Raw genomic sequence first — 25,527 nt, 5'->3', positions numbered from 1 at the left:
TGTGTCCAGGACAAAATATAGTCCGGCTTCAAATCACTTCAACAAAAGATTTAAAAACTCCTAACATGACGTAATCGAGTTAACCTGCGTTTTTTATTTATTTTAGTATTTTCTGTCGTGGTTTTTCCATTTTGAAAAGTTCTCTTCACCTGTTTCAGGTAAACAGGAAGTCCTACAGGTGTATACGAGGCGGAGACACGCCCTCAGAAACCTGAGGCTCCCGGAAAAGGAGTTTTTTCTGCCGTTTCGCCTGGTTTCCCTCCGTAGGACTCGAGCAGGAGGGCGACATATTCAGGTCAGACGGACATTTGTGAACACCTCGACCGGAGAGTAACTTATCTTACAAACACTACGAGGCTTTTTTTTTTTTTTTGCTTCTTCGTCGAAACCCTCTCCTCGATATATCTGTTTGCTCGCAGGTGGAGTTCAAACACAGGAATCAGCTCTTGGCGACCAGGCCTGCAGGTTCACCTCGACACACAGAAACTACATCAAACAGAGGAGAAGCAGCTCAGCTCAGCTCAGCTCAGCTCAGCTGTGTGAAGGTCGTTTTGGGTTTAATTTGAGCAGTCTAGTCCAGGATGGACTACATGGACAGTGGACTCAGATACACCCCAAAGTCGGTAAGAAAGCTGCTCTTGTGTAGGTCACACAGCTCAGGTGGAGGCTCTGTCTTACCCTGTTGAATGTTGACTACATGTTTGTAGAGCTTGTCTCCTTCCTGAAGGATTTGTTTGCTGACTTATGTGTGTGTGACAGTGGGAGACAGGGTCAGGCAGGAAGTAAACTGATTAAATAAATGTGGGTTAGGCAAATGAAGCAACCCACAGAAACCACCCTGTCAGACATGAAGCAGGTAGGTCACTTGTGTTGTTTCAGTCCACACATGCATACATGCATGCATAACACTTGAAAGGATGTGAGTGTACACAACAATACAATTGAGGGTGTTTTAACCTCAACGGACCCAAATGCCCAAAGACAAACCTGTTACTACGTGATAAAGAAATCCAGCTTTTAAAAGGCTGCTTTCATTTCTTTGCCAAGCTTCTGGTTTTGTTCTGATTAGAGGCTGTGCTAGCAATTTAATTAGCAAACTTTTTATTCCAATGAAAAATACGTCTTCTTGAGCTACACAAACGGCAAAATTTGTTATATTGATGCAAGAAAATCTCTAATCTGCATCTAGATGATTATAAATGTGCACATTGTGATAGACAGTCATATGTCAGATCATTTTTTCATTGAAGTAAGAGTTTCAGTTCATGAGAAAATAGCACGAATCATATGAAATCCTTAAGGAAATTCTTAGGTTTCATGTCTTTGCATAACTTTCCACCCAATTTCTTAATAAATGTAACATATTTTTGAGATGTCCTGCTAACAGAGTCCATGAAAGGCTGCACACGCCTTGAATAATATATTGAGATGTCTTCCCACCCGCAGTATACAGTAGATATTCCTTCTAAACACCTTTAAACCAGAACAAAATTTTGAATGAAACCTTTTTCATTTTGAGGCGTGTCTCTCTGGGATGCTTGTCATGTAAAAATTAGGGCCCGTCCCTGAGCTTCCGCTGTAAATGTCCTCAGAAAGCAGGCAGCCATTGATGGCTGACACTTGAATTCCTTCAGGTTCCTCTGCTCTGTTGTGACATGTTCACTCGCGTCCTCCTCCTCTGCAGACTAACACCAATTCAAGATACTGCACAGCATCACAGTATGGTGATTAAACACAAGTCATTATGTGAAAATTGACCATCAGTCTCAGAGGATTTGTCGTCCTGGGCACAATGGAGCATGTTTCTGTCGTCCGTACAAATTAAAAACGAATTGCTGTGAAAGACAAATGAGGAATATCATTCGAATATTTCCGAGTTTTGTGTGTATAGAGGATGTTTTTATCAAAATGACTTTGCCATCTTAAAATCTGGATTTACTCCTAAATTTCAGGCTTCATTAAGAGTTAATATTTTAATTTCTGGTTGACTTCATCTTGTTTCTTGTGGCGTTATGACATGCTCCCTCTGTTTCTTCATTTACGATCGATTGTCCTTTCATTTCTAGCTTGTAACTTTTAAAAAACACCTCAGGCAGTGAATGCATTATGCATGTAATATTTGGTGAATAAACAAAACAGTCGTACACAAAAAAAGTGAAGGGAATATCCACTCGACAGACGCTGCAATGAGCCTCTAAAAGGAGAATTTAATATGACACGTGCAAAACCTGCACTATAAAAGTCACCTTTACGTTACATTTTAACGCTTGAGTTGTTGCCCAGCCCTTATAGGTGCAGTGTAATTTATTCTTGTCATGAGTGTCCGGTTTATACAGGCAGTAACAGAGTGGTTCATTAAATGGTTGATGTCATAGTTCTGCAGATGATCTTCTAGTAAACACTTAAAAATACAGGTCATAGGAATGATTTTGATAACATCCCAAAGCTTTTAAGTAGGGCTGCAACTAACACATTAAATCAAATTAATTTTATTTTTGTAGCCCAAAATCACAATGACAGTCACTCACAATCTGTCCTTAGACCCTCAATACGAGTGAGGAAAAACTTGCCATTTTGAGAAAAAAAAAACTTTTAACAGGGACAAGAACAAAGATGGAAGAAACCTCAGGAAACTAACGATTATTATTATTATTTCCTAGATTAAACAAGTCCTTGTTTGGTTTATAAAATGTCCGAAAATAATGACAAATGTCCATCTCAGAGTCCAGGGTGGTGTCTTTAAATGTTTTGTAGAATAGTTTTAAGATGATCTTTTGTTGGCTCGTGACGTAACTTGTTTCCAGTTTACGAAGGCCCTTTAACCTCATACAGTACAGCGAGCACTCACAGAAACTTGTGTCCGACTTCAGATCTGTGAGTGGTTTGCTTTCAGCAGGTTTGACGGGATTTTACATGGTGAAACCTTTGTACTCCCTCCCCCCCTCGTGGCTCACCTCTTAAACGTAACCACAGAGCCGTGACTCATGCAGAGCGTTTCCTTCTAATCCAGCGACGGTTTCAAAAAGATCTCTCTCTTTTTTTTATTTTGTTCTTATTTGTTCAGCTTTAGTCGTCCTTGTTCTGAGCAGCACGTCTATTCCTGTGTACGTACATTAAAGTGAAAGTCAAACTCCTTGTATGTGTTGACATATTTGGTCAATAGAGCTGATCCTGATTCTGATTGAAAAGCTCTGAGCGGAAGAAAAAGCATTTTGCCATTGTTGCACAGTTCCTCTGGTTGACCTAAACTCTGTGTGCAACCACAGGCAGGGACATTCCTAGAATACACAAGAACATACCTGCTGTCTGCTGCTGTCACTTATCTTCAGTTGATTATCTACTCATCTACTCGAGAGAACAAACGGTTGCATCTGTTCCATCTTAACGAACAAACATTCAACAGTGTCAGTGGTTGAGCATCGTCGGTGGGAAGATTTTACAGCTTTATGTCCACAGATGTCTTCAAACCCTCTGTAAAATGTCTGGAATTATTATTTGATATAGTAATTCATCCATCTGTCTGTCTGTGTGTCTTCTAGGACAATGACTGGGACACGTCGGTCCATTTCCTGCCAGCGTCAGATAACAAAAAGTTTGAGAAGAAAAAGGGTCCAGGGAAAGTCGGAGCTGTGATCGGGGTGGTTATCTTCGCTGCTGTCATTGCACTTATGACCGGACTGCTGGTCTGGCATTTCCACTGTAAGAACTACTTCCTTGATATTGATTAAATTAATGGGACACGAGCAAACATTGATGAAAAAGGATGTAAACTGAGTAAAAGTAACCTGATTGAAAACAATCTAGCAATCTGGCATTTGGCATTTTGATAGACACTATGTACTTACTCAACAATAGATAATTAATAGAGCTCAACTAAGATTGCTGTAATTTGCAATAAGTTATTAAAGTAAAGGGGAACAGTCTTCAGTCCTTGTGGCAGAAAAACTGACTGACATTCACAAGCATAACTCCTGCTTTTGTAGCGTGGCGATCTTTTCAAAGTTTAAGTCCTTTTTTGTGAAATGTTGACGTTCCTCTGTATCTCATTGAGATATCTGTTACAAAGAGACAAACAAACTGAAAAATTCACTTATTTTGTGGAAATAAAAGATTAGATCAAAAGAAAGAGAGTATATATTTGTTGTCTAACATAAACATATACGTTTTGATAAACTGTAAAATGTTTATAAGCAGGTTAGAGCTTGATTCAACTTTATGTTGTTTGATTTTTTGCTAATGTAAATTTCTGAAAACTTGAAGCAACAACAGATGAAACAAGTGCACCTTAGGGAATTAAAACTGAAGAGTGTAGATGTGTATAATCAGTCTCATCTGTGTGATCCTGCAGTCCGTAAAGATGTGCGGGTCAAGAAGATGTACACTGGCTCCATGCGGATCACCAACCAGGTGTTTGAAGACGCATACGAGAACTCCAACAGCTCTGAGTTCAAGGCGCTGGCCAAGCAGGTGACGTCACAGGTGAGACTGCTGCTCAGGCCTCCACACTTCTGCCCTGTCGTCAAAAACGTTTTTCCAAACTATCTTCATTCATGCTCTGTTACTCCTGTCTCTTTCAGCTTAAAATCATCTACTCCAAAAGTCCACAGCTGGCCAAATACTACGTCGGCTCTACAGTTCAGGCTTTCAGGTAAGTCAGTGAAGTTGGAGTAATAAGGTGTTTATAAGAAGTGTAATAATTCTGAAACTGAGACTGAAACTAAGACTGAAGCTGCGAGACAAACGTCACCAGTCCCTTCCTCGCCCACACACACACACACACACACACACACACAACAGTATAATGTTTACTGCATTGACATTACATTCACTGGTGGTACAAATGGACAAACAAACAATGATGAACAGCAGCATTTGGATGCTCAGAATGATACAAAAAGGAAAAAATAAATGATCTCCCTTCAATTTATTATCAAAGGTTTTATATGCTGCACTCATTTGCCTCATGTTGTGAGGATTAGTCATAAATGGATGTTACACTCAGCCTTTCTTTTTGTAATAGAAACTCAAAGAGCAATTTGGTCAGAGCATAGAGCCACAGTGTAGAAAAATATGATTATCAAAACAAAAAGACATCATTAAGAATAAAAGTTGACCAGTTGACACTACAACTTTTCCTTCTAACCCGGACAAATTAAATTATTCTAGCTGCATTAACAGCTATTATTTATAGAAAATCTGAGAATAATTATTTTTTCACCAGAACATGTTTATAGACCTGTGGTTGGGAAATAGCTATTAAATTGCTGCCATCATTGATCAATTTACAGAACTTAATGTAAGACCAGTAAGAGCCTGATACATCAGAACACATCTGTCTGACCATTTTTTACTTTGCTACATGTCTATAATATTCAATTATTGTGTCATTGCTCCTAGCGAAGGCAGCGTTATTGCCTACTACCTGTCTGAGTTCAGAGTCCCTACTGGTCAGGAGGCATCTGTGGACAACGCCATGGCTGCAATGGACAAGCTAGTGGAAAAAGAGCAGCGTTCGCTGAAGAGACCTGGCAACTCTCTGGTCCTTGAAGACGTGACGTCTTCAGGTAGAGTTTGTGATTCGATCCATATCCTTCATGCTGTTTGCTCGTGGTTTCTCTCTGGCTGTGGGCAGCTTTTCTTTCAGTATCCACATCTAAGTTCTGTCTGTGTTCTTTGTTTTTGTGTTTCATCCCACAGCACTTGACACCCGCTTGTTTTCATCATCATTCAGCAGTAAGTGCAAAAATTCCATCTATTATTTATTCTACTGGAGTTATTTTTGACAACTTTTCTATGCAACTATAAACCAAAACAGCAATTTATTAAAATCATGGCTAACAAATTTGTAACATGTTACCAATGCTGAGAACGTTATTAATTAGTGTCTGTTGTCACTTGTTGCATTAGATCATTTCTTACTGACATATAGTTGGCTGACAGCTACGGAAGTGTATTGCTATGATGCAAGGAAAATAAAAACTTATCAGTATCACATTATAACATGAATAAGACATTTTTATGTTATTACAAAAATACAAACTTGTCCTGTTATAACAAGAAACTTTTCTCGCTTTGGTGTGTGGCTACCTACTTGTTCCCGTGCAAATAAACATCAAATAAATAGACAAAACATTCCACATTATAACAAGAAGTTTGTACATTGTATTATCTCGTTATAACCTGAAACATCTCATGTTATAACAATATAAATTATCGGGTTATAATATGAAAGTTTCACGTTATAACAAGAACAATTTCTGGAAATAATGTGAAGTTTATATGATGTAATAACATGGAAAACATCTTGTAATAACAATTAACTTTTATCACATCATAACATGATATTGATCCATTTTTCTTTTTCTGGCGCGGCAGCAATGAGCTTCTGTAGACAACAAATACTCTTTACTTGGTGACAGACTCATTGTTCTTTTAGTGAGATTCATCATATCCAGAAAATGTTGTTTGAATAGTGGTCACAGTTGAATGGTGTTATGTAATTTTGCATTTGTATAGTAAATATTAGAGCGATATCAGATTAATCATAATTTAATTTGCCCTGAGATAAATGGGCTACAGCCGACCTCTGACAATGTTTTACAAATTCGAATATGAACACCACTAACTGTGTTTCTTTCTCTCTCAGATTTCTTAAGCTTTTCTGAGCACACAAGGACCAATCACCTGGGGCAGATTCAGTCCCCCGGCTTCCCCAACCGCCCTTATTCCTCCAACACCTTCATCCAGTGGCAGCTGAGAGCAGACCCCAACTACGTCATCAAGCTGGAGTTTGACACGATGAATCTGGAAGAGAACTGCAAGAATGACTTTGTCAAAATCTACGACTCCCTGGTGGCCATCGAGAGCCGCGTTATGGAGGAGTAAGTTTTGCCTTTTACCTCATCTGATTACAGCTTCAAGCAGATCAATAACTCCTCTGACCTCTGCAGTCTTATTTTCATACAGTGGTACATTTCACATGCTTTTAGATTTAGATAGAGAACTTTGTCTTGCATGTAATGCCCTCTGCTGGTGGGATGCTGTGATGCCGACTGTTATACCATACATATAGGTGCCTCGTGCTAAAATAATAGCCCTTTTTGTCTAAATCTGGCAGCAATTCAGCTCAAATTATGAGAATGTAAATGTGCTCTCCAAACCAGTATAACAGCATGCAGTCAGAGCAACCAGGAACCTCTAGAGAAAGAACATCAATATGTTATTTCTATGATTAAACTCAATCCATGTCATAGGAACCATCCTTGTATTTTATCTGGACTAAATCAGCTTAAATTGATTGCACCTGCATTGTTATTTGCACATATATAATGCCAGCACAGATGAGGGTTTAGTCAGGAGTAGAGATGGACCAAAAAATGAACGTTTTTGTAAGATGAGAGCACAGTGATGGTGGAGGAGACTGAAGCCAGGCAACACGTATTATTCAGTGGACAGAGCTGCTTGAGTGTGTTGCTGCTGCACATTGTTCATAAAGCTCACGCAAAATTCACCACAGGCTTGGACACATATGCGTCCCAAACTAAATAATCAGCAGGAATGTCAAGTCTCGACTTGGCTTAGAGATAAGAACATTTCCATGTCAGAGTAAGGTATTAACTATAAGTCAGTTTTATAAATGATAAAAATCAATTCAAGACAATTTTCCACAAGCAACTACTGTCGCACAATCATCACATCAGGTAACAGTTCATATAGGAAATTCATGTTGTTGATTTTCTCTACAGGATGTGTGGGTACTACTCACCAAGTGAACCATTGACCTTTCTATCTTCTGGCAATGTCATGTTGGTGACGATGGCCACAAACGACAAGAATAACTATCCCGGTTTTAGAGCACAAGTCACACAAGTCAAACGTGGAAGTAAAGGTAGGGAGTCCTGATTAGAGCTCACTTGAGACTTTCTTTGACAATCTGCACCAGAAATGTTTAATATTTGTTCAAATGCTAACAGAAACATTTTTTTTTAAACAGGTACGACGTGTGGTGGCCAGCTGTCGGGTCAAAAGGGCAACTTCTCTTCCCCCAACTTCCCAAATTACTATCCTCCTCGGACTTTATGTCAGTGGTCGATCGAGGTGAGACCTCCGCGCTTAATCGACACATTACACAGCCATACGACATGTTTCACACACTGTTTTGTTTTGCTCCTCAGAAGGCCTCTTGTCAACGTGTCATTTACGTTTTATTTATCTGTCAATCATTAAGGTCCCTGCTGGTAAGGCAGTGAAGGTGGTATTCAGAAAGTTCCTCTTGTCTGAGCCTGGGCAGGAAAACAGCAAGGACTGTCGCAAAGACTATGTGGCAGTCAATGGAAAGAAGTGAGTCCGTGCTTGTCTATCTAAAAAAATCACATGGGATTTCCATAACTAAGCAGACATGTCAATGCTTCTTGTGCGTCTCATCCTCAGACTCTGTGGAGAAAAACCTGATGGAACAGTGACAGAAACCAGCAACAACAACAAAATGAGCGTGGTGTTTCACTCTGATAAGTCCTACGTGGACCGAGGTTTTGATGCAGAGTTCGAGGCCATTGACGTCAAAGATCGTAAGTTACCTTAACCTCCTGCCTGATGATTATTACTTCTTGACATTAATGAAGTGTATCTCACGGTAACCCTGTCATCCACAGCTTGTCCGAAACAGTTCCAGTGCGCAAATCAGCGCTGCATTAAGTTAGAGCTCAGATGTGATGGCTGGAATGACTGTGGAGACATGAGTGATGAATTAAAGTGCAGTAAGTACTCAGATAATATGCGTACTTCTTTTCTAATTACTCTCTACATCATTAGTGCATAAAATTAGTTTAACTCTCTTTCCCTCCAGAGTGCAATGCAAAGGATATCAGCTGTAAAAATGGATTGTGTAAGCCCATGTTCTGGAAATGTGATGGCGTTGATGACTGTGGAGACCGCACAGATGAGCAGAACTGTGGTAAGACCTGATGGAGGACATATTTCAAATGAGGACTGAAAGGCGTTCAGTCAGTTTTCTCATACCCGTCTGCTTCTTTCGTTTTCTAAGGTGGATGTCAATCTGGACAAGTAACATGTAGGAATAACAAATGTGTTTCTGAGAAGAAACGCTGTGACGGCAGAGACGACTGTGGAGATGGATCAGATGAGCTCGACTGTGGGAGAAGTAAGACTCATTTTCTCCTGAACTGCTAAGATGTCTGCAGACATAAGTTGCTGAACCTAGTTTTAATTATTTTTGTCATATTTCTCTTAAAATAAAATAACACTTATTCTAATAAAGGATATCATTTTAAACTGTTTGTACATGTGTATAGAACACATTTTAGTGAACTAATAGTTGATGATGTATTTCCCCACACTGGAGGAATCCATACAGGTGTCTGTTTCATAGATTTGATCGTTGTTCCCTCCCTCTCTCTGTAGCCTCTGATATACGCTGCACTGATGTTACATATAGATGCAAAAACAATAAATGCATCAACAAAGTGAACCCAGAATGCGACGGAACGCAAGACTGTGAAGATGGATCTGACGAGGAGAACTGCGGTATGTCAAACAAAAGATCAGTGGGTGCATGTATGTTTGTCTCAGATTAAGAACTGGTAATTATCTCCATCTGCATTGTTACCTTGCATGACAAAACAGATGTGAACTTCCACCCACTTCAGGCATCACAACAAGATGTGACAAGCCAGCCCTATGACTGATTGATTGTTTGCTTTGCAGACTGCGGGAGGAGTATGTTCAAGACGTCACGTATTGTGGGCGGTCAGAATGCAGAAGAAGGGGAGTTTCCCTGGCAGGTCAGCCTCCATGTCAAATCTGTTGGTCACGTCTGTGGAGCGTCCCTCATCAGTCCAAAGTGGCTCGTTACTGCTGCCCACTGTGTGCAAGATGAAGGCAGTTTAAGGTAATATCTCACTTTATGCTTCATGTTCTCACAGGCAACTTATTTTTTATTTGTCTGCATAATGTGACAAATCAGGGTTCATACTCAGAAGGCCAGGATAAAAATACGTAGTTACAGGGCTTCTATAAATAGATACACATGATACTTCTTCACCTGAAGACAGTTATCACACACATTTACAAACTGCTGAGGAATAAATTACAGATAATTAACAGCTGGTCTACTTGTTCCTCTCCTTCACACCTGGCTCACGAAGTATTTTTTTCTGTAATTTAATCCTCGACAGCCTGTAAATGTATGTGATAACTGTCCTGGCCGTATTCATTTTGAGCCATTTTCAGATGAATGAAAGGGCTCAAGTTACTTAGATTAATTAATCCTCATTCAAGGCCATGAATAGTCTTACATACAGTTAAACAGTATTCACACAAACACAACAAAAGCTATTGGTTTTACACTCTATAGATTTTTCTTTAAAAAAAATAATAAATAAAGCTGATAAAACTTACAAATATGCTGAAAGGCGTAAATAACTTGTTGAATAAGGTAAGAACAAGCCAGTTGGCTGTTAAGTTGACTTTAAATATACTGTAAACAGTTTGTCACATGCAAAGTGAAACCTTAGACCTCTGTGTTTATTCTGACAATACAATGCTAGGGTGTGTGCATGAATAATTTAACACACATGAAACCCCAGTGGTTCCCCAAGTTGGAGGAGCGGCTTACTCAGTTTACTTTGGATACAGTCTGAATCAACAACTGCTCGGTAAACGAGGACTGAACCCTGGCCTAACTCAGGTTTTCACCAATGTCTAATATTATGCTGATGCCACATAATGTGTCGTCAATGTTTTCCAACATTTGGAACAAACTTTGCAATCTGTTTTCCTCAGGTTGTCCCAGCCCGACAAATGGGAAGCTCAGCTCGGCCTTCACACCCAGCGGATTATTGGACGCAACGTGGTGAAGAGGAACCTGAAGCGGATCATAGCCCACCCTAACTACAACTCATTTACCTTTGACAATGACATCGCCCTGATGGAGCTCGACAGTCCTGTCACCTACACAGACTACATCAGGCCCATCTGTTTGCCTGCCTCCCAACATGTTTTTCCAGTTGGTAACACTGTGTGGATCACTGGGTGGGGAGCCACCCGAGAAGGAGGTGAGTGCCCACAAACAAGGCACAAATACTGAAACATAATCTGAATCTCTAAGATATCCAGCTGGTGAAATGCTATCAACAATCAATTGAAGTATCTTGTTTGAGATTTTTTGATTTGGGGGTAATAGAATTAGTATTGGTGGTTTTACCGGAGATGCAATTGCGTCCCCTGGAGGGCAGTTGGAGATATAAACTCTAACTCCTAAATGAAAGGCATCTTCAAATTATCCGTGAAAAATATTTGCTCTGCAGATCTGTAATTAATTGGGAAAAAGCCAATGTTTTACAAATGATGATTATGTTTTTTTACTGGGTTGTCAGTATCATTTCACTGTCATTATCATATTTGAGCTGCAGATAGATGCCATGTAGTTGCTTATACACACCATGCAACTTCACTATCGAGCTGTCAGGAGAAACTTTAGCATGATGGTGTGTTTGTTTCTTTGTGTGTTATTCAGGATTTGCTGCAACAGTGCTCCAAAAGGCCCAAGTCCGAATCATCAACCATTCGGTTTGTGACGATTTGATGGGTGGACAGCTCACGTCTCGGATGTTGTGTGCCGGAGTGCTGAGCGGAGGAGTCGACGCTTGTCAGGTGATAAAAGCCCCTTGAACCCCAGTCATGTCCTGCTTTCTCTCTAAAGAACAGCTGTCTCACAAAATGTTTTACACAGCAGGGCATTTAAATCTTTTGATCGATTGAAATATTTAACAATTAGCCAGAAATGTAACAGTTGTCAATTATGCCATGGTAATAAGAGTGTTAGGCTCGTTCAGTTGCATAGAATTATAATTGCACTAACTAATTACATAACCTCCCTGGTGGAGGTCATAAAAGTTATGCCCCACGGAGCACCTATGTAATACCACTGTGCCAACACATGTACCTCTCTGTGTCCTTTGTCAGGGAGACTCCGGCGGTCCTCTGTCCAGTCCGTCTGGCACTCGTATGCAACTGGCAGGAGTGGTCAGTTGGGGTGATGGCTGTGCTCGCAGGAACAAACCCGGCATCTACACAACAGTCACCAAATTCCGAGGCTGGATCAAAGAAAAAACGGGAGTGTAGACCGCCGCAAAATGGTCAAGGAAAGGCCAAGTATATGGACATGAACACGGGCTGATCAATGTGCCACAGTACAGATTTTGGCTCCAGTAAAACACATCTTTCCAGCTGGTTTAGTAGGCTTGACTCCCAGTCATAGCTGCAGTGAAAACTGCACTGTTTGCTTGAAGAGCAATTCCAACACATTTTATGTCCACTGTGATTTTATGAGGGTAGGGTTGATGAAATGTTTTAATTGTACATAAAGGTTTTATTTTTGTGTGTTTTTGCCATTGTTTATGTGTGTTTTGATGGAGAACAATGTTATGTGCCTCACAAGAAATAGATTTTAGGCGTGATTGTTACACATGTACACATATGAAATGTGCTTCCTTGTACTCCTGTAGTAGTCCTTTGTTTTATCAGCAGCCAAGAATTTCTCACCACTTTTTCTTGTTGTCTTTGTTGTAAATTTTATAAATTAAAAACAAAATGACAGCAAGGTCATCCCATCCTACCTCCTATGGCTTGGTATATTACGCATTTTATTATTGATTTCTTGTCCAGCAGAAATCCCTGAAAAGTTAGTGGTGTGAAAGTGTTATCCTTTCAATCATGGATGGCATTTTTATTTTAACAGATGTGAACTTTCTATCTAGCACAGAGTTAAGTAGTAGGTTTTGTTTGAGTTTAATCTTTCATGTTTAATATGCTTATATGACCTCCTTTCCATTCAGCACAATATTAGTAGTCCTTCCCGTTTAAATTGCTTCAAATGTCTAAATGTGTATTTTATATCAGATGTTTTTAAATAAAATACTTTTCATACACTGACATTCATTTTTTTTTCTTTTTTTAAAAACTGGATGTTTCTATAAGAAAGCTTTTATTTTAGTGCTTTGCACTTCATCACCATTTTCATTTAAACGGTTACTCTACCAATTTTACACATGCAAGTGTGTTTACAGGTCTTGGGGGAGTATTACTGCACAGGTGAAAACCTTTTGTGGCTCCCGAGGAAGCTGCACGTACTTTGATAAAGCCTCCAGTGATGTCACTCAGTTGTTGCATTGTGGGTAATGTGGGCACCATGATTTGAAAAAGCAGTCCACTGGTCTAGTCTTGCACTCCTATAACACTGTTGGACTCATTATGGACGGTTTAAAAACAAACAACTAAAATCGATACAGCAGAATCAGAATATCGCATTTTTTTATTCCATGCATCCTTCTTCCCTTTACTACTTTTTTCACATGTGCAGTTGTACCCTTTAAGAAGCATCTAGCTTTCATCAGTAAGATTAAATACATTTATTGATGAGTGACAGTTTATATTAAAAGTTACATCGTATTTAATGTCCGTGATTTTATTTAATGTAAAATATTGAATTGATCAGTATGAGTTTTAATAGCCTCTACTCCTCATAGCTCACAGTAGAACATTTAAGGTGAGATTGTGAGTCACTTTGCTTGTATGTCTTCATGTTGTGCCTCCTGTTTTTACTCATGGGTTTTAATGACAACAACGATTTTTTTTTTTTTTGCTCAAGCAACTTTTTTCCCCCGGAACCAGTACGAATCAAGCGATGCCGGAAGATTTTTAAGAACGGAGCGGAAACGGTCCCACCGTATTATTGTTCCCCCGGTCTTCGCAGCAGATGAAGCAGTATTAGTTCAGTTTTTATTCTTTTCTTACAGTCGTAACATGTTATCCAAAAACCTTACATGTGGCAGTTAAAGACTATATTTCGGACTGTCTCAGACATTAATTTCAAACATGTTCGGGTTTAAAATGGATTTGACGTTGTTAGCTAACGTCACTCTGAATTGAGTTTGTTAGCTAGCTGTGTTTGTCCAATTTAGAGGTAACAATCAGGATTGTTACACTGCTACATTTTTGTAAACCCGTAAACATGCAGATGTAATGTGTTAGTAGTAAATAAACTTCGCGTAGTTTACAGTAAATATGGATTCCGACAGGAGGAGAGACAGCCGGAGTTGGGACTGGGACAGTCCGCAGTGTCGAGCCCAACTGGACGAGATCTTTTTCCGCAAGCATGACTACATCCAGGCTGGCAGCCCGGAGCACAGAGAGTTCTGGGCTTTCTTTGACCGCTTCCAGAGGTTTAAAACAAAGAGAGACATGTCTGGGTCCGGAGCCGGCCGAAAAGAGGACAGAGAAGAAGAGAGAGACCGGAGGAGGTCCGGCACTGGGAAGGTAGACCTTGGCCTCCCTAAAGAGTATGATGCTCGCTACCGGATTAACGTGTCTGTGTGCACCAGGGATGTCGAGGAGCGCCTGGGGAAGTCAGAGCACAGAAGCAGACAGAGGTCCTCAGGCCCAGGCAGTCAAGAGATCTCGGACTGCCGCCTGGCTCTCCTGCATTTCCTGGACTTCAGTCAGAGACAGAGTTTTGGCAAACTGGCCAAGCTCCGCCGAGAGCAGAAGAACCTGCCCATCTGCCAGTACCGGGACAGGATAGTGGAGCTGGTGCGACTTCACCCTGTGGTTGTGGTGGCAGGGGACACAGGCTGCGGGAAATCCACCCAAGTACCTCAGTATCTTATCTCAGCTGGCTTCAACCACGTAGCCTGCACCCAGCCTCGACGTATCGCCTGTATATCACTTGCAAAGAGGGTCAGCTTTGAGAGCCTCAATCAGTTCGGCTCAAAGGTTTGTCATGAAAGATCAAATACAGTTCTTACCTCCAGGGCTGCAATCAAGCTGCTGATTATCTTCTGGATTTATCGATTAATCATTTGGACAATAAAATGTCAGAAAATAGTGAAAAACGTCCATTCCAGTTTCTCAAAGTCCAAGGCGAAAAAGCAAGAAAAGTAAGATGTCTTCATATTTAAGAGGCTGAAAACAGCATTTTCTGATATTTTTACATAAAAAATTTCCTTATTGAGCAATTGATTATCAAAATAGTATACAGCACAATATTTTTCTGTTGATCGACTAATTGAGTAGTTGACTAATCATTGCAGCTCTGCTAAAATTTGTGAAAGCACTGGCTAGTAAGAACTTTAAAGATATCACCTGAACTCGAGTAATGTGTTGAGGGCTATAGCTCGAAAATCAAACAGAAAACATTTGTCAAAAGTTAATGAAAACAAAACTTGTTATTTGCAGATTTAGTCATATATTCTCTTAATTTGTTTGCAGCAATGACTTGATTTGAATGTATTTAGAGAAGAAAGCTGCGTTAGACCTCACAAAATGTAGTCATATTTTTCAGGTGGGGCACCAGATACGCTTTGAGACCACCCGGACCACAGCCACCAAACTGTTGTTCCTGACTGAGGGGCTGCTGCTCCGACAGATCCAGCAGGACAGGACCCTGGCTCAGTACGAGGTGGTGATTGTGGACGAGGTCCACGAGAGACACCTCCACTGTGACTTCCTTCTTGGAGTCTTGCGCTCCTTGGTGGCAGATCGCCCAGACCTGCGTCTCATCCTCATGTCCGCCACCATCAACATCAAACTTTTCTCTGACTATTTCAGCAGTGCGCCTGTGCTGCAGGTACCAGGCAGGCTGTTTCCCATACAGGTGAGCAGCAGATATAAATATGCATCTCACTACACTTTTTTATTACGCATCCACAAAGGAGAGAGTGATCTAAAATGAGGAAATTGTGTTCCAAAACTAACATCCAATTTTTTTCTCTGTTTCCTGTACCAAGGTGATATACCAGCCCATTCCACCTGAGGAGCAGGCTTCCCGTTCAGAGAAACTTGATCCCAGACCGTACCTGCGCATCCTGCAGGGCATCGATCAGCGTTACCCTCCAGAGGAGCGCGGCGACCTGCTCCTCTTCCTCAGCGGTGTGGCAGAAATCTCCACTATCCAGGAAGCCTGTCAGGTTTATGCCACACACACACGTCGCTGGATAGTCTTACCCCTGCACAGCACCCTCTCACTGGCCCAGCAGGATAAGGCACAGTCAGCTTCTTTTGGATTCAAATGGACTTATGATGTTTGAATGTGATATGTTAGATGGATATGATTTATCAGTTCTCAATTCTGTCATCATGTTTGTTTTTCAGGTGTTTGACATTGCTCCTCCTGGGGTGAGAAAATGCATCATCTCTACCAATATTGCTGAGACCTCAGTTACAATCGATGGGGTGCGCTTTGTTGCTGACTCAGGTATGGAACTGGTAGTTCATTTGTAGCTGGGTGCAAGAAACCAAAACTTTTGATCTTTTAAAGAAATTGAAATAGTCATCAAGGGCAAAAAATAACACAACAACAACCATATGAATAGATTTTTTGTGTATGTATTGTGTGTGTATTCTTATAGGAAAGGTAAAGGAGATGAGTTTTGATCCTAAGGCCAAGATGCAACGTCTGCAGGAGTTCTGGATCAGCCGAGCGAGCTCTGAGCAGAGGAAAGGTCGAGCTGGTCGTACAGGTCCTGGAGTGTGTTACCGCCTGTATGCTGAGTCTGACTACGATGCCTTCGCCCCTTATCCTGTGCCTGAAATCCACAGAGTGGCTTTGGACTCACTAATTCTTCAGGTAACATAATCCCATTGAAAACACACTAGCAATTCTTCTATTTAAACCTACAGTTTCTTCAATAACTTTATGTATGCCATTTTGTTGCTGCAGATGAAGAGCATGTGTCTCGGAGATCCACTTTCTTTCGTCTTCATCGATCCACCTCCAGCTGCTAGTATTCAGACTGCGGTTACGTATCTGAAAGAACAGGGAGCGCTAGACAGTCGTGGTGAATTGACCTCTATTGGTAGTTTACTGGCACAACTGCCTGTGGATGTGGTCATAGGTAAGAATCCCCACACATGACCCAGTTGTAGTTTATTTTTTGCTTCTTATCCATTTTTTAAATCATTTTTTTCATGAAGCTGACAACAGAACACATGCACTGGTAAATGGTTGAATAAACTTTTAATAGCATCAGTTCAGACTTGCTCTCTTTCAGTTGAAATAATGATGCAAATTATCACAATTAACTTGGTAAGAACATGCTGGAGAATCAAATTGCGACACAAACAGTAGCAGCTTTAACCAGCAGTTAGATTTGGGTAAATGTGTATATGTATGTGTGTTTGTGTTCATTCAGGGAAGATGCTGGTGCTGGGCTCTTTGTTTAAGCTGGAGGAGCCCATGTTGACAATAGCAGCAGCCCTCAGCGTCCAGTCACCTTTCCTCCGCAGCTCCCAGCACAACCCAGACTGCGCCACTGCCCGGCAGCCCCTGCACAGCAACCAGGGAGACCCCTTCACCCTGCTCAACACCTTCAATGCCTGGATGGAGGTCAGTAAAGCAGACAGTATGTGACAGTAGCCATTTAATATTCACAAATTCAACACAGTTTGGATGATCTTGGGGTGGCTGTAGCTCAGGAGGTAGAGTTGGTCACGGTAATTGGAAGGTCGCTGGTTCGAATCCCCGGCATGTCGAAGTATCCTTGAGCAAGATACTGAACCCAGATTGCTCCTGATGAGCAGTTGGCTCCTTACATGGGAGGTGTGACAAGTGTTGTAAAATACTTTGAGCGGTCAGTAGACTAGAAAAGCGCTATAGAAATGCAAGTCCATTTACCATATCTTCATTGTACATAAACCTGTTCATCTTTAAACTCAACAGATAAAAGGAGAGAGAGGTGGTGCTTCAAGGAAGTGGTGCAGGAGGAGAGGCCTGGAGGAGCAGCGACTATATGAGATGGTCAACCTGCGTAGACAGTTTAAGGCAGGCTACTGACACAGTACTAACATTTTTATGAATAAAGATTTTTAAGTGTGACCACTGCTTCACTATATGAGCTTACTCTTTGGGTAACAACAGGACTTGCTGAGGAGCCACGGCCTGCTGGAATCAGAGTACAGCACCTCTTCTGGTGGTGACCGCGGGCAGCGTAGGGAGAGGCTAACAGAGAGGAGGAAGTTGCATCAGCTGAAGAGAGATCACGAGCAGCAGGAGAGCACCAGACGTAAAATCCTGAAGCTTGAGGAGGGCCAGGACGGAGAGTTCTCCTCAGGATCAGACACAGAAGGAGCAGGCAGAGGCAAAAAGGACAAAGAGAGATCAGGACAGAACGTGGACATACAGGTGAACTCAGAGTAGAGTTACATGGAAAGAGGGTGATACACAGCAGCCCTTACCCTCACCACCAACATTTAACTTTAAAAAATAAATGAATATATATAAAATCTACGTTACCATACTGGGTATGTGTATATATATAGAGAGAGAGGGTTACAACTTCTATGCACACGTTCTTAAAACCCCACCCAATCAGTGTGTTGTATTATCTTGTGGTACACATAAGATTCACTAAGAACAATGAAATACAAATGTAATTGATCTGCCTCTTACTCTTGCAGTCATTACTGCAGTTAAACTCTGAGTGATCTCTCTGTGATGCTGTTCGGTCTGCAACAGGAGGTGAAGTTCAAGTTGCGTCACAACATATCAGAGCTGCAGGAGGCGGTGAACGTCAGTCAGGACTTGTCCTCCCGCCAGCAGGCTTTGCTCAAGCTGCTGATTTGCAGAGGCCTCTACCCTCAGCTGGCATTGCCTGATGAACACAACTCCACCCGCAAGGATTCTGAGCAGGTCAGGCCTGCTGCTGCACCCAGCACAGTTAACAATGATACAATGAGGAGCAAAACCTTGTGTCAGTAAACCAGTTGTTTAAATATTGTTTGAGAAAATTATGTCAGATTAAATCCTCCACTTTGTGATTTTACATTGTGTAGGTGTTTCACACAAGGAACAAGCAGGGAGTGGTGATCCACCCGACCAGCGTGTTTGCCAGTGACCCAGAGGTCTTACAAGTCCCTGAGAATGACACCAGAGAAATGGGTAACTCTTTTACAACGTCTTTTCAAATACTGAATAAGACTTTGTATTATAATTTTGCAAGAAATGCGCTCCCAAAATACTATCTATTCCTCTGCCTCCTGATCCACTGATGTGTAATTTTGTTTTTTCCTCATATGTCTCTTCTTTTCACTCTTACTATTGTGCTGTGTTTTACCATGTCTCATCTGTCTCTCCCTCCTTGTCCCTCTCTCCTGTCTGAAGGGCCTGACAGGATGGACAGCAGCAAACACCAGCTGCTAGCCTTCGTCACTCTGTTGGAGACCAACAAGCCATATTTGACCAACTGTGTGCGAGTTCCTGCGTTGCAAGTCAGTACCAGATGTGGGGTGTCCCTGTTCCCATCACAAACTGCTAAATGTTTTTTTTTTTTTTATCTTTTTGGGTTAAGGTTCTTTGTTGTGTTAAAGTAACTCGACATAGTGATGGTAAATCTATATGATCCAGTTTGTCTGATACTAACTCATCTCTGGTAGAAGGAAAAAATAGTCAAATGCTGTGATCCACTATCAATTCCTGGTTGCAGTACAGCAACATTATTGGCACATCTTTTTTGTTATTATCAAGTTATTTTTCACAAATTGTGATATATTATTTTCAGATATTACTGTGATAATGCAGTGGGAAAATATAGTATAAGACTGATTCCTATTTGTAAAACTGTGATGGGCAGAAAATGCATTATAAGCTGTTTATCGTAAAGCTGAGAGAGAGAAGGGAAATGAAAGGCTACAAAAGTCCCCAGCTGTATGTGAACTGAGAATGCTGCTAGTCATGGCTCCCATCAGCAGCCCCTTCCCCACCAGACTTTACCTTTTATAACCTGATTTTGAAACAGATTTTTGTATTAATTTCACCCAATTTTGCATATTTTCATAATATGTAAAATATATAATGTGTCACAAAAACATCTGGATAATATACCATCATTATTGTGGGCAGCATATTGTACTTGTATCATGATTTGTTTCATAGTTCTCAGCTCTGGCCTATTCACACATCATGCATGTACTAGTATTAATTCCATTTGTGTCTGAATGTGCTCACTAGGCTCTGCTGCTGGTGGCAAACTCTGTGGACAGTAACGCTGACTGTACACGTCTGGTGGTGGATGGCTGGCTGGAGCTGGAGCTGAGGGACCCAGAGGAGGCCCTGAAGACACTATCCACAGCTCTTACACATAGGGCTGAGTGGGAGCGCCTTTTGTTGGCCCAGCTGGGAAATAGTACAATGGAGGGACAAGGAGTGTCCCGCAAAGTCATGGAGAAGCTGAGTGAAGGCCTGGTCCGCTACCTGCTCTACACTGAGGTACTAATGCAGTGCTGACCAGCTGGTTACAGTATAATGAAGCCCAAAAACAATAAATTCCTCATACACATACTCTAGGTGTTCAATCATTTAAACGTTTTTAACAGCTGTTTCAGGGTTTTCTTATCTTTTGGTAAAGGTAACCAAACAACTTAATCAATAAAAACTTGACAGATTATTTACCAACGACGAATCATAAGTTGCAGCCTTACTGTATTGTTGGTCATTTCTACTTTCCAGGCATTCTCAGTGACTCAGCTACTTATTCATCTTTTTACAGCCTCATCCACTGACTCTTTCTGTACTTCTGTGTACTTCTTACTACCCTCCCAGGTCAGTTACAGCCTACGGAGACTCACAGCTTTCCAGACCCAGAACCTGTTCATTGGCCCTCAGTCTGAGTCTGAGCTGTCTCACATCGAGGCTCCAGGTCTAAGCGTGCTGTTTCCAGGAGCTGAGGCCAAGCCGGACCCCATTAAAGGAGGCCTGCGTGTCACTAGCTTCTTCACTTACAACTGTCTGGCTGTGAGTCTGTCTGAAACTGTGTCAGTCTAGAAAAGTATTCCCTTTAAGTGAGATGCTTCATGCTTGGAAATGAAATTCCCTGTTTATTCAGAGGATATTATGTATTTTCAGGGCCAGTTCAGGTGAACTGTAGCAGTAAACATACATAAAGATGAATTGTCGTATTTAACAGCGCTTAATTTTACTTCCCTGACAATATTCCTTCCTTTTTTAAAAGGCAGATGACAATATAATCGCTAGCTAGCTCTAGCTGTCTTGTCGATTTCATGTTTATATCAAACCATTTAGCTTCCCATTTCAAACTCATATAACCTAAAATAAACTGATCACCACACCTGAGAAAAGTATTATTGTCATTGATCTTCGTGTTCCCACTGTATGATGTGCAGGACTCAAAGGATCTCTACAGTGAGTGTTTACGCACTTTCTGGAGCTGTCCTAACTGTGACCTCTACATGCCTCTGACTCCTCTGGAACGCATGCAACACGAGGCCTCCTGCAGGCCAGCTGGAGAACAGCAGACAGAGGAAGGTCAGGAAATATCTATATTGATATTTATTTTGAGGTGTCTTTTGATATTAGATATCTTAAACAAATCCAAGTCTGACTTGATACTTAGTGTCTGTAAGTTTGAAAGAGATGAATAATTTAAGACTAATTGTGATTATGTGTTTTCAGAGCCAGAAAGTGGAAAGGCAGGTTCCTCCTCAATGTCCAGTCTTACCAGAGTTTATCACTGTGATGTCTGTAATGAAGACCTGAACCTCACCTCCACTGAGATCCTCAAACATAAAAGGCAGCACATGTTTTCTACCAACTAACTGAGCACAGCATCTAAAGGACAACATCTAACCACATCTCTGTTCTGTAAAGGAAAGACTTGAGTTTATAGAATAAAGTTGTTTTTTTATGAAACATTTGTGTCACTGTTCGTCTTCCCTTTTATACTTGAGGAAATTTATTAAAGCGTTATTAGCTCCCTCCAATGGTCACCGGATGTATCTGCCGTTGCCTTCTACAAAGCTCTAAAAAAAAATACTCTCCCAAAACAGGGTGTCTACAGGTCTCAGACACTTAAATTAATACTTTTTAAAGACTTTTTCCAAGATAATCTTTAACCAAGTGTAAGATTTTTCCTATTCAAACACTGCAGGTAAGTAAAAAAGGTAAGTAGTATATATTTGGTCACATGCAGAAGTAGGTTTTATGCAGGGATATGAGTTTTAGAGGTAGTTAAGTTAATCTACAGTTTGCAAACAGGTAAGCACAAGTATAAAGTGAAAAGACTATTAGGTTCAGTGGTAGGTTTGAAGATTTGTAACATCAGAAAGGGGCACTTTCACACAGCGCACAAGTGTGGAAAATTAGGCAATTAAGACTTAAAGTTAAAATGTATGACTATTTCATGACTTGGAAGGCCAAATGTTTACAAAATTAAAGGCATTTTAAGACTTTGTGACCTGCAGACACCCTTCAAAATAATTGTTCCACAATGTAAACATATTCAAAGGCTGGCAAAAAAAGAACACAATTATAGTTATTTTTCTTTTCAAATTCCTTCGCATTGTGGAATGATTATAGAATACAACTTGCATACAGTGTTTGGAAAAAGGCACAGTGAGTTGATGACATGCACGCGTGAGAGAGAAGTTGACACTGATTTTAAAATATAGAGTGAGGGTTTAATAATGATACAAACCCACGATATGTAACACCTCAAAGCAGCACATTGGCACAAAGTCAGAAGTAAGACAGCACGGAAGATAAAAACCTGTCTCAAAAAAATAAAGAATCAGAATAAATATCTCAATAAATAAATAAACAGGTAATATCTCATTAATTACTTTGAAACTAATAAATACGTACATTTGAAAATATGCACATTGGCAGAAATCAATAACCAAAAAGTAAATAGTACTTAACACAGAGTTACTTAGAAATCATAAGTTATTGATTACTCAAATCAAAAGGCACATTTATTAAGATGTAAGAATGGGGCCTGCAATTGTGATCGCATGACTGTCAGTACTGTACTCTAACACCATTTCTGAACCAGGAGTAGCAAACTGTGTGCAATGGCTTTACTAGTTCTGTATATCTGCACCATCGAGTGAACATGTGTGTCTGTGTGCAGGTCTATGCATTGCAGAATTGTGGGGGTTGTGTGTGCATGTGTGTGTGAGGGGAGGGTTAGTGACCGACTGAGTTTGTGTTTCCCGCCATTGTGACAGGATGTCTTTTTTTTTTTTTTTTTTTTTTAAGTGGACCAAGGCTGGCCTCGTAGTGAAGACTACCATCCTGTAAGCGAGAGGTCAGGGGTCGTGTTCATCAGCAGTCATGTGACCTGACTCTGAACCCTGCTGCCTGTTCACTCACTTTAAGTCACTTTGGCTAAAAAGTTCTTGGCTAAACCTAAAATGTAAATAATCTGGTGAAGCTTCTGAAAGGTTCATTCTGCCATAATTCAAGGTCTACCAGGTGATCCTATATTTGAAGGGACTGTAGTATAACTAGTCAACACTGGCTTCCAGAGTGTGCTGTATGTATTCACATCTTTAATTTGAAGGAAAACGCATTGGTTTTAAAAGAGAAATCCCCCCACAGATTCTCTTACACTGTCAGGATGTCATCATTCTGTGATGCTCAGCGCATTTCATGAGTTATTTTGTGATTATTCATCACCATTTACTTTTCAATGTTCTCATTTTTTCCTCGACATCTACCCTGCTTTCTGATTTCTTACATATTTTAAGGACATCTTTCAACATATCATAGAAAACCAGATGTTAGCTTGTTGCATTCAATAGTTAGTTCTTCATGTAGGAGAAGAGACTAGAGCCCACACGATTTGTCCTCTGGGTGATATTTCTCAGCCGATACTGGCCTATCACAGATAGATCAGTATCGGCGTATGATGCCTAATATGTGCCAATACTGCAGTAAAAATAATTGTTAAATTGTTAGACTTCCCGCCTCTGTTACACATTTTTGTGTTTGATAAGCATATTTGAGGGGTCATTGCAAAAACTGTGTGTATATTAGCAGATATATCCATATCGAAATCTTTTACTTCTTAATATCAGCATCAGCCCAAAAATCAAGTATCAGTGCAGCTCTAGAAGAGATCGATATCAACAGTTATAAGGATTAAAGATCAGTTTTTCAGGTCAACACAAAATTGTGAGTCAAATTTTTATAGAGTAACTTGTGTCTCTACCTCTTTGATATATATAATTCACTTTGCTTGATTGTTAAACACTGGTGCAAAGTGAAGGCAGCACAAAAGGCCATTCTTTGATTCTGATTTACACACACACAAAAAAAGATCTTTATGTTGACATATTTTGATTTTGAAAATCTTCCTGCTAACGAATCTGTTGGCGCTGTGATGAAAATAGCTTTTAGTCTACCTTTTGCCAGTTATTCGCTGGAAGTAGAAGAATTTACCACCAATCAGCAAAATAGACACAGAAATACAAGGTTCATCACCAGAAGTATTTTTTAAAAGATGTCTTGGGGTGAATTTATCTTTAAGCCCAGCTGTGAACTTACTAAAACCTTCCTCACTCACTCTTCAGCATCCTCAGCACCTTGGGGTGGAATAAGAACTCGTTGAAGGATTGTTTGATCCTGCCACACCGCCTCATAGATTGCTAAGAGGTGGTGGGAAAGTTTGAATAGGGTTCGGACAGGACTTAAAATAGCAGCTTTTTTTGACTTCATACTTAAAGCAACATTCAGCAAACACATCTGCCACTGTGCCCAAACAAAGACTTACTGCCATTCATCTTTTTCAAGTTAACGTGTCTCTTTTCTTATCACAGGGTCAACAGTCTACAGCACGCACGTTTAAATGTCACACCTGTGAGCTACGTGCTGCTGCTCAAAGACAAGTTTGTGTTCCTATTTATCTTTTCTGCTCGGTATCGAACACATTAACACACTACAGGATTCAGTTCCAACACTGTCGATTTCCGTTTAGTTTCTTAACGCGAGCAACTGGTACAAAAATACTCTTCAATACATTGTTCATTGCACTTAATCTTTTTTTTGGTGGCGTCTCATTCACAGGCCGAGACACATCTACAGATTGGTTAGCACGGGGTCTTGTTTTGTTTTTCTTTGGGGTTGGGACTGTAAGGTCGTTGTGTACATTAGGTAGAATAGACTCGCTCAGAGGCCTCAGTTGTAAGCACCTTGACTGATTCAACAAGTACAGTGGTGGGATGTGATGTATTCTATGATTACTATTGAAAATACATGGAAAGATGAAAAAACTATGTGTAAAGTGAGGGTGTTTAATGTCCGACACACATTCTTGATTTTTTTTCTTTCAGAAAACATAAATAACCTTGTGTTTGGTTACAAAGGACCATAATGAATCACATTATGACTTTTAAGTCTTTGTGGTTGTCATTGCAACTTCCCTTAACAATAATTGTCCCTTTGCATTTGATAACCTTTCTACCACTGTGGTCTACTACTTTAACACTAGTGGTCTCAGATGCTCGTAATTTCTTGAAGACTGCACTCACTCGTGCTCAAACCTGTCTCACCCTTCTCTTTTTCATGTCTTAACCAGGGTTTGAGTTACATCTGAGGTAAAATTAGAGGTAAAGGGTGACATCTGTTCATCTGACTGATAAACAGGCCAACATGAAACAAATAACGTCCCCAAGATCTCATGTTTGTGATTATGTGATAGTGTGTGCCGTTGGGGGATT

At 40.6% G+C, this 25,527-nt stretch overlaps 2 protein-coding genes across 2 annotated transcripts; both read left to right on the top strand.

Moving 5' to 3' along the window:
- The first annotated feature begins 253 nt into the window (after window positions 1–253).
- On the top strand, window positions 254–12,945 carry st14a (ST14 transmembrane serine protease matriptase a). The gene is made up of 20 exons (XM_073480041.1): window positions 254–295; window positions 420–623; window positions 3,540–3,699; window positions 4,349–4,479; window positions 4,578–4,648; window positions 5,398–5,564; window positions 5,698–5,733; window positions 6,647–6,881; window positions 7,746–7,888; window positions 7,994–8,097; window positions 8,228–8,340; window positions 8,431–8,567; window positions 8,652–8,756; window positions 8,846–8,953; window positions 9,044–9,160; window positions 9,421–9,543; window positions 9,724–9,907; window positions 10,801–11,072; window positions 11,534–11,670; window positions 11,983–12,945. The coding sequence occupies exons 2-20, from the start codon at window positions 582–584 to the stop codon at window positions 12,139–12,141; spliced, it is 2,544 nt and encodes an 847-aa protein (XP_073336142.1). The 5' UTR covers window positions 254–295; window positions 420–581; the 3' UTR covers window positions 12,142–12,945.
- An 853-nt stretch (window positions 12,946–13,798) lies between these two features.
- On the top strand, window positions 13,799–21,718 carry dhx34 (DEAH (Asp-Glu-Ala-His) box polypeptide 34). The gene is made up of 16 exons (XM_073480051.1): window positions 13,799–14,790; window positions 15,359–15,670; window positions 15,804–16,058; window positions 16,168–16,270; window positions 16,425–16,642; window positions 16,736–16,910; window positions 17,208–17,401; window positions 17,735–17,836; window positions 17,933–18,196; window positions 18,530–18,703; window positions 18,847–18,952; window positions 19,175–19,281; window positions 20,021–20,278; window positions 20,612–20,803; window positions 21,193–21,334; window positions 21,482–21,718. Exons 1-16 carry the CDS (start codon window positions 14,083–14,085, stop codon window positions 21,622–21,624), a joined length of 3,453 nt encoding a protein of 1,150 aa, XP_073336152.1. The 5' UTR covers window positions 13,799–14,082; the 3' UTR covers window positions 21,625–21,718.
- The last annotated feature ends 3,809 nt before the right edge of the window (window positions 21,719–25,527 follow it).

Source organism: Pagrus major, chromosome 2 (assembly GCF_040436345.1).
Source record: "Pagrus major chromosome 2, Pma_NU_1.0".
NCBI lineage: Eukaryota > Metazoa > Chordata > Actinopteri > Spariformes > Sparidae > Pagrus > Pagrus major.
This window is presented reverse-complemented; position numbering and strand designations above follow the sequence as displayed.

Excerpts from the sequence above, each read along its gene's own strand:
- st14a (XM_073480041.1), top strand. The coding sequence starts at position 582 with ATGGACTACATGGACAGTGGACTCAGATACACCCCAAAGTCG. Across the intron at positions 5,565-5,697 it reads TGAAGACGTGACGTCTTCAG|CACTTGACACCCGCTTGTTT; the intron begins GTAGAGTTTGTG and ends TTCATCCCACAG. Across the intron at positions 8,341-8,430 it reads GTGGCAGTCAATGGAAAGAA|ACTCTGTGGAGAAAAACCTG; the intron begins GTGAGTCCGTGC and ends TCTCATCCTCAG.
- dhx34 (XM_073480051.1), top strand. The coding sequence starts at position 14,083 with ATGGATTCCGACAGGAGGAGAGACAGCCGGAGTTGGGACTGGGACAGT. Across the intron at positions 17,402-17,734 it reads CCTTCAATGCCTGGATGGAG|ATAAAAGGAGAGAGAGGTGG; the intron begins GTCAGTAAAGCA and ends TAAACTCAACAG. Across the intron at positions 17,837-17,932 it reads ACCTGCGTAGACAGTTTAAG|GACTTGCTGAGGAGCCACGG; the intron begins GCAGGCTACTGA and ends GGGTAACAACAG.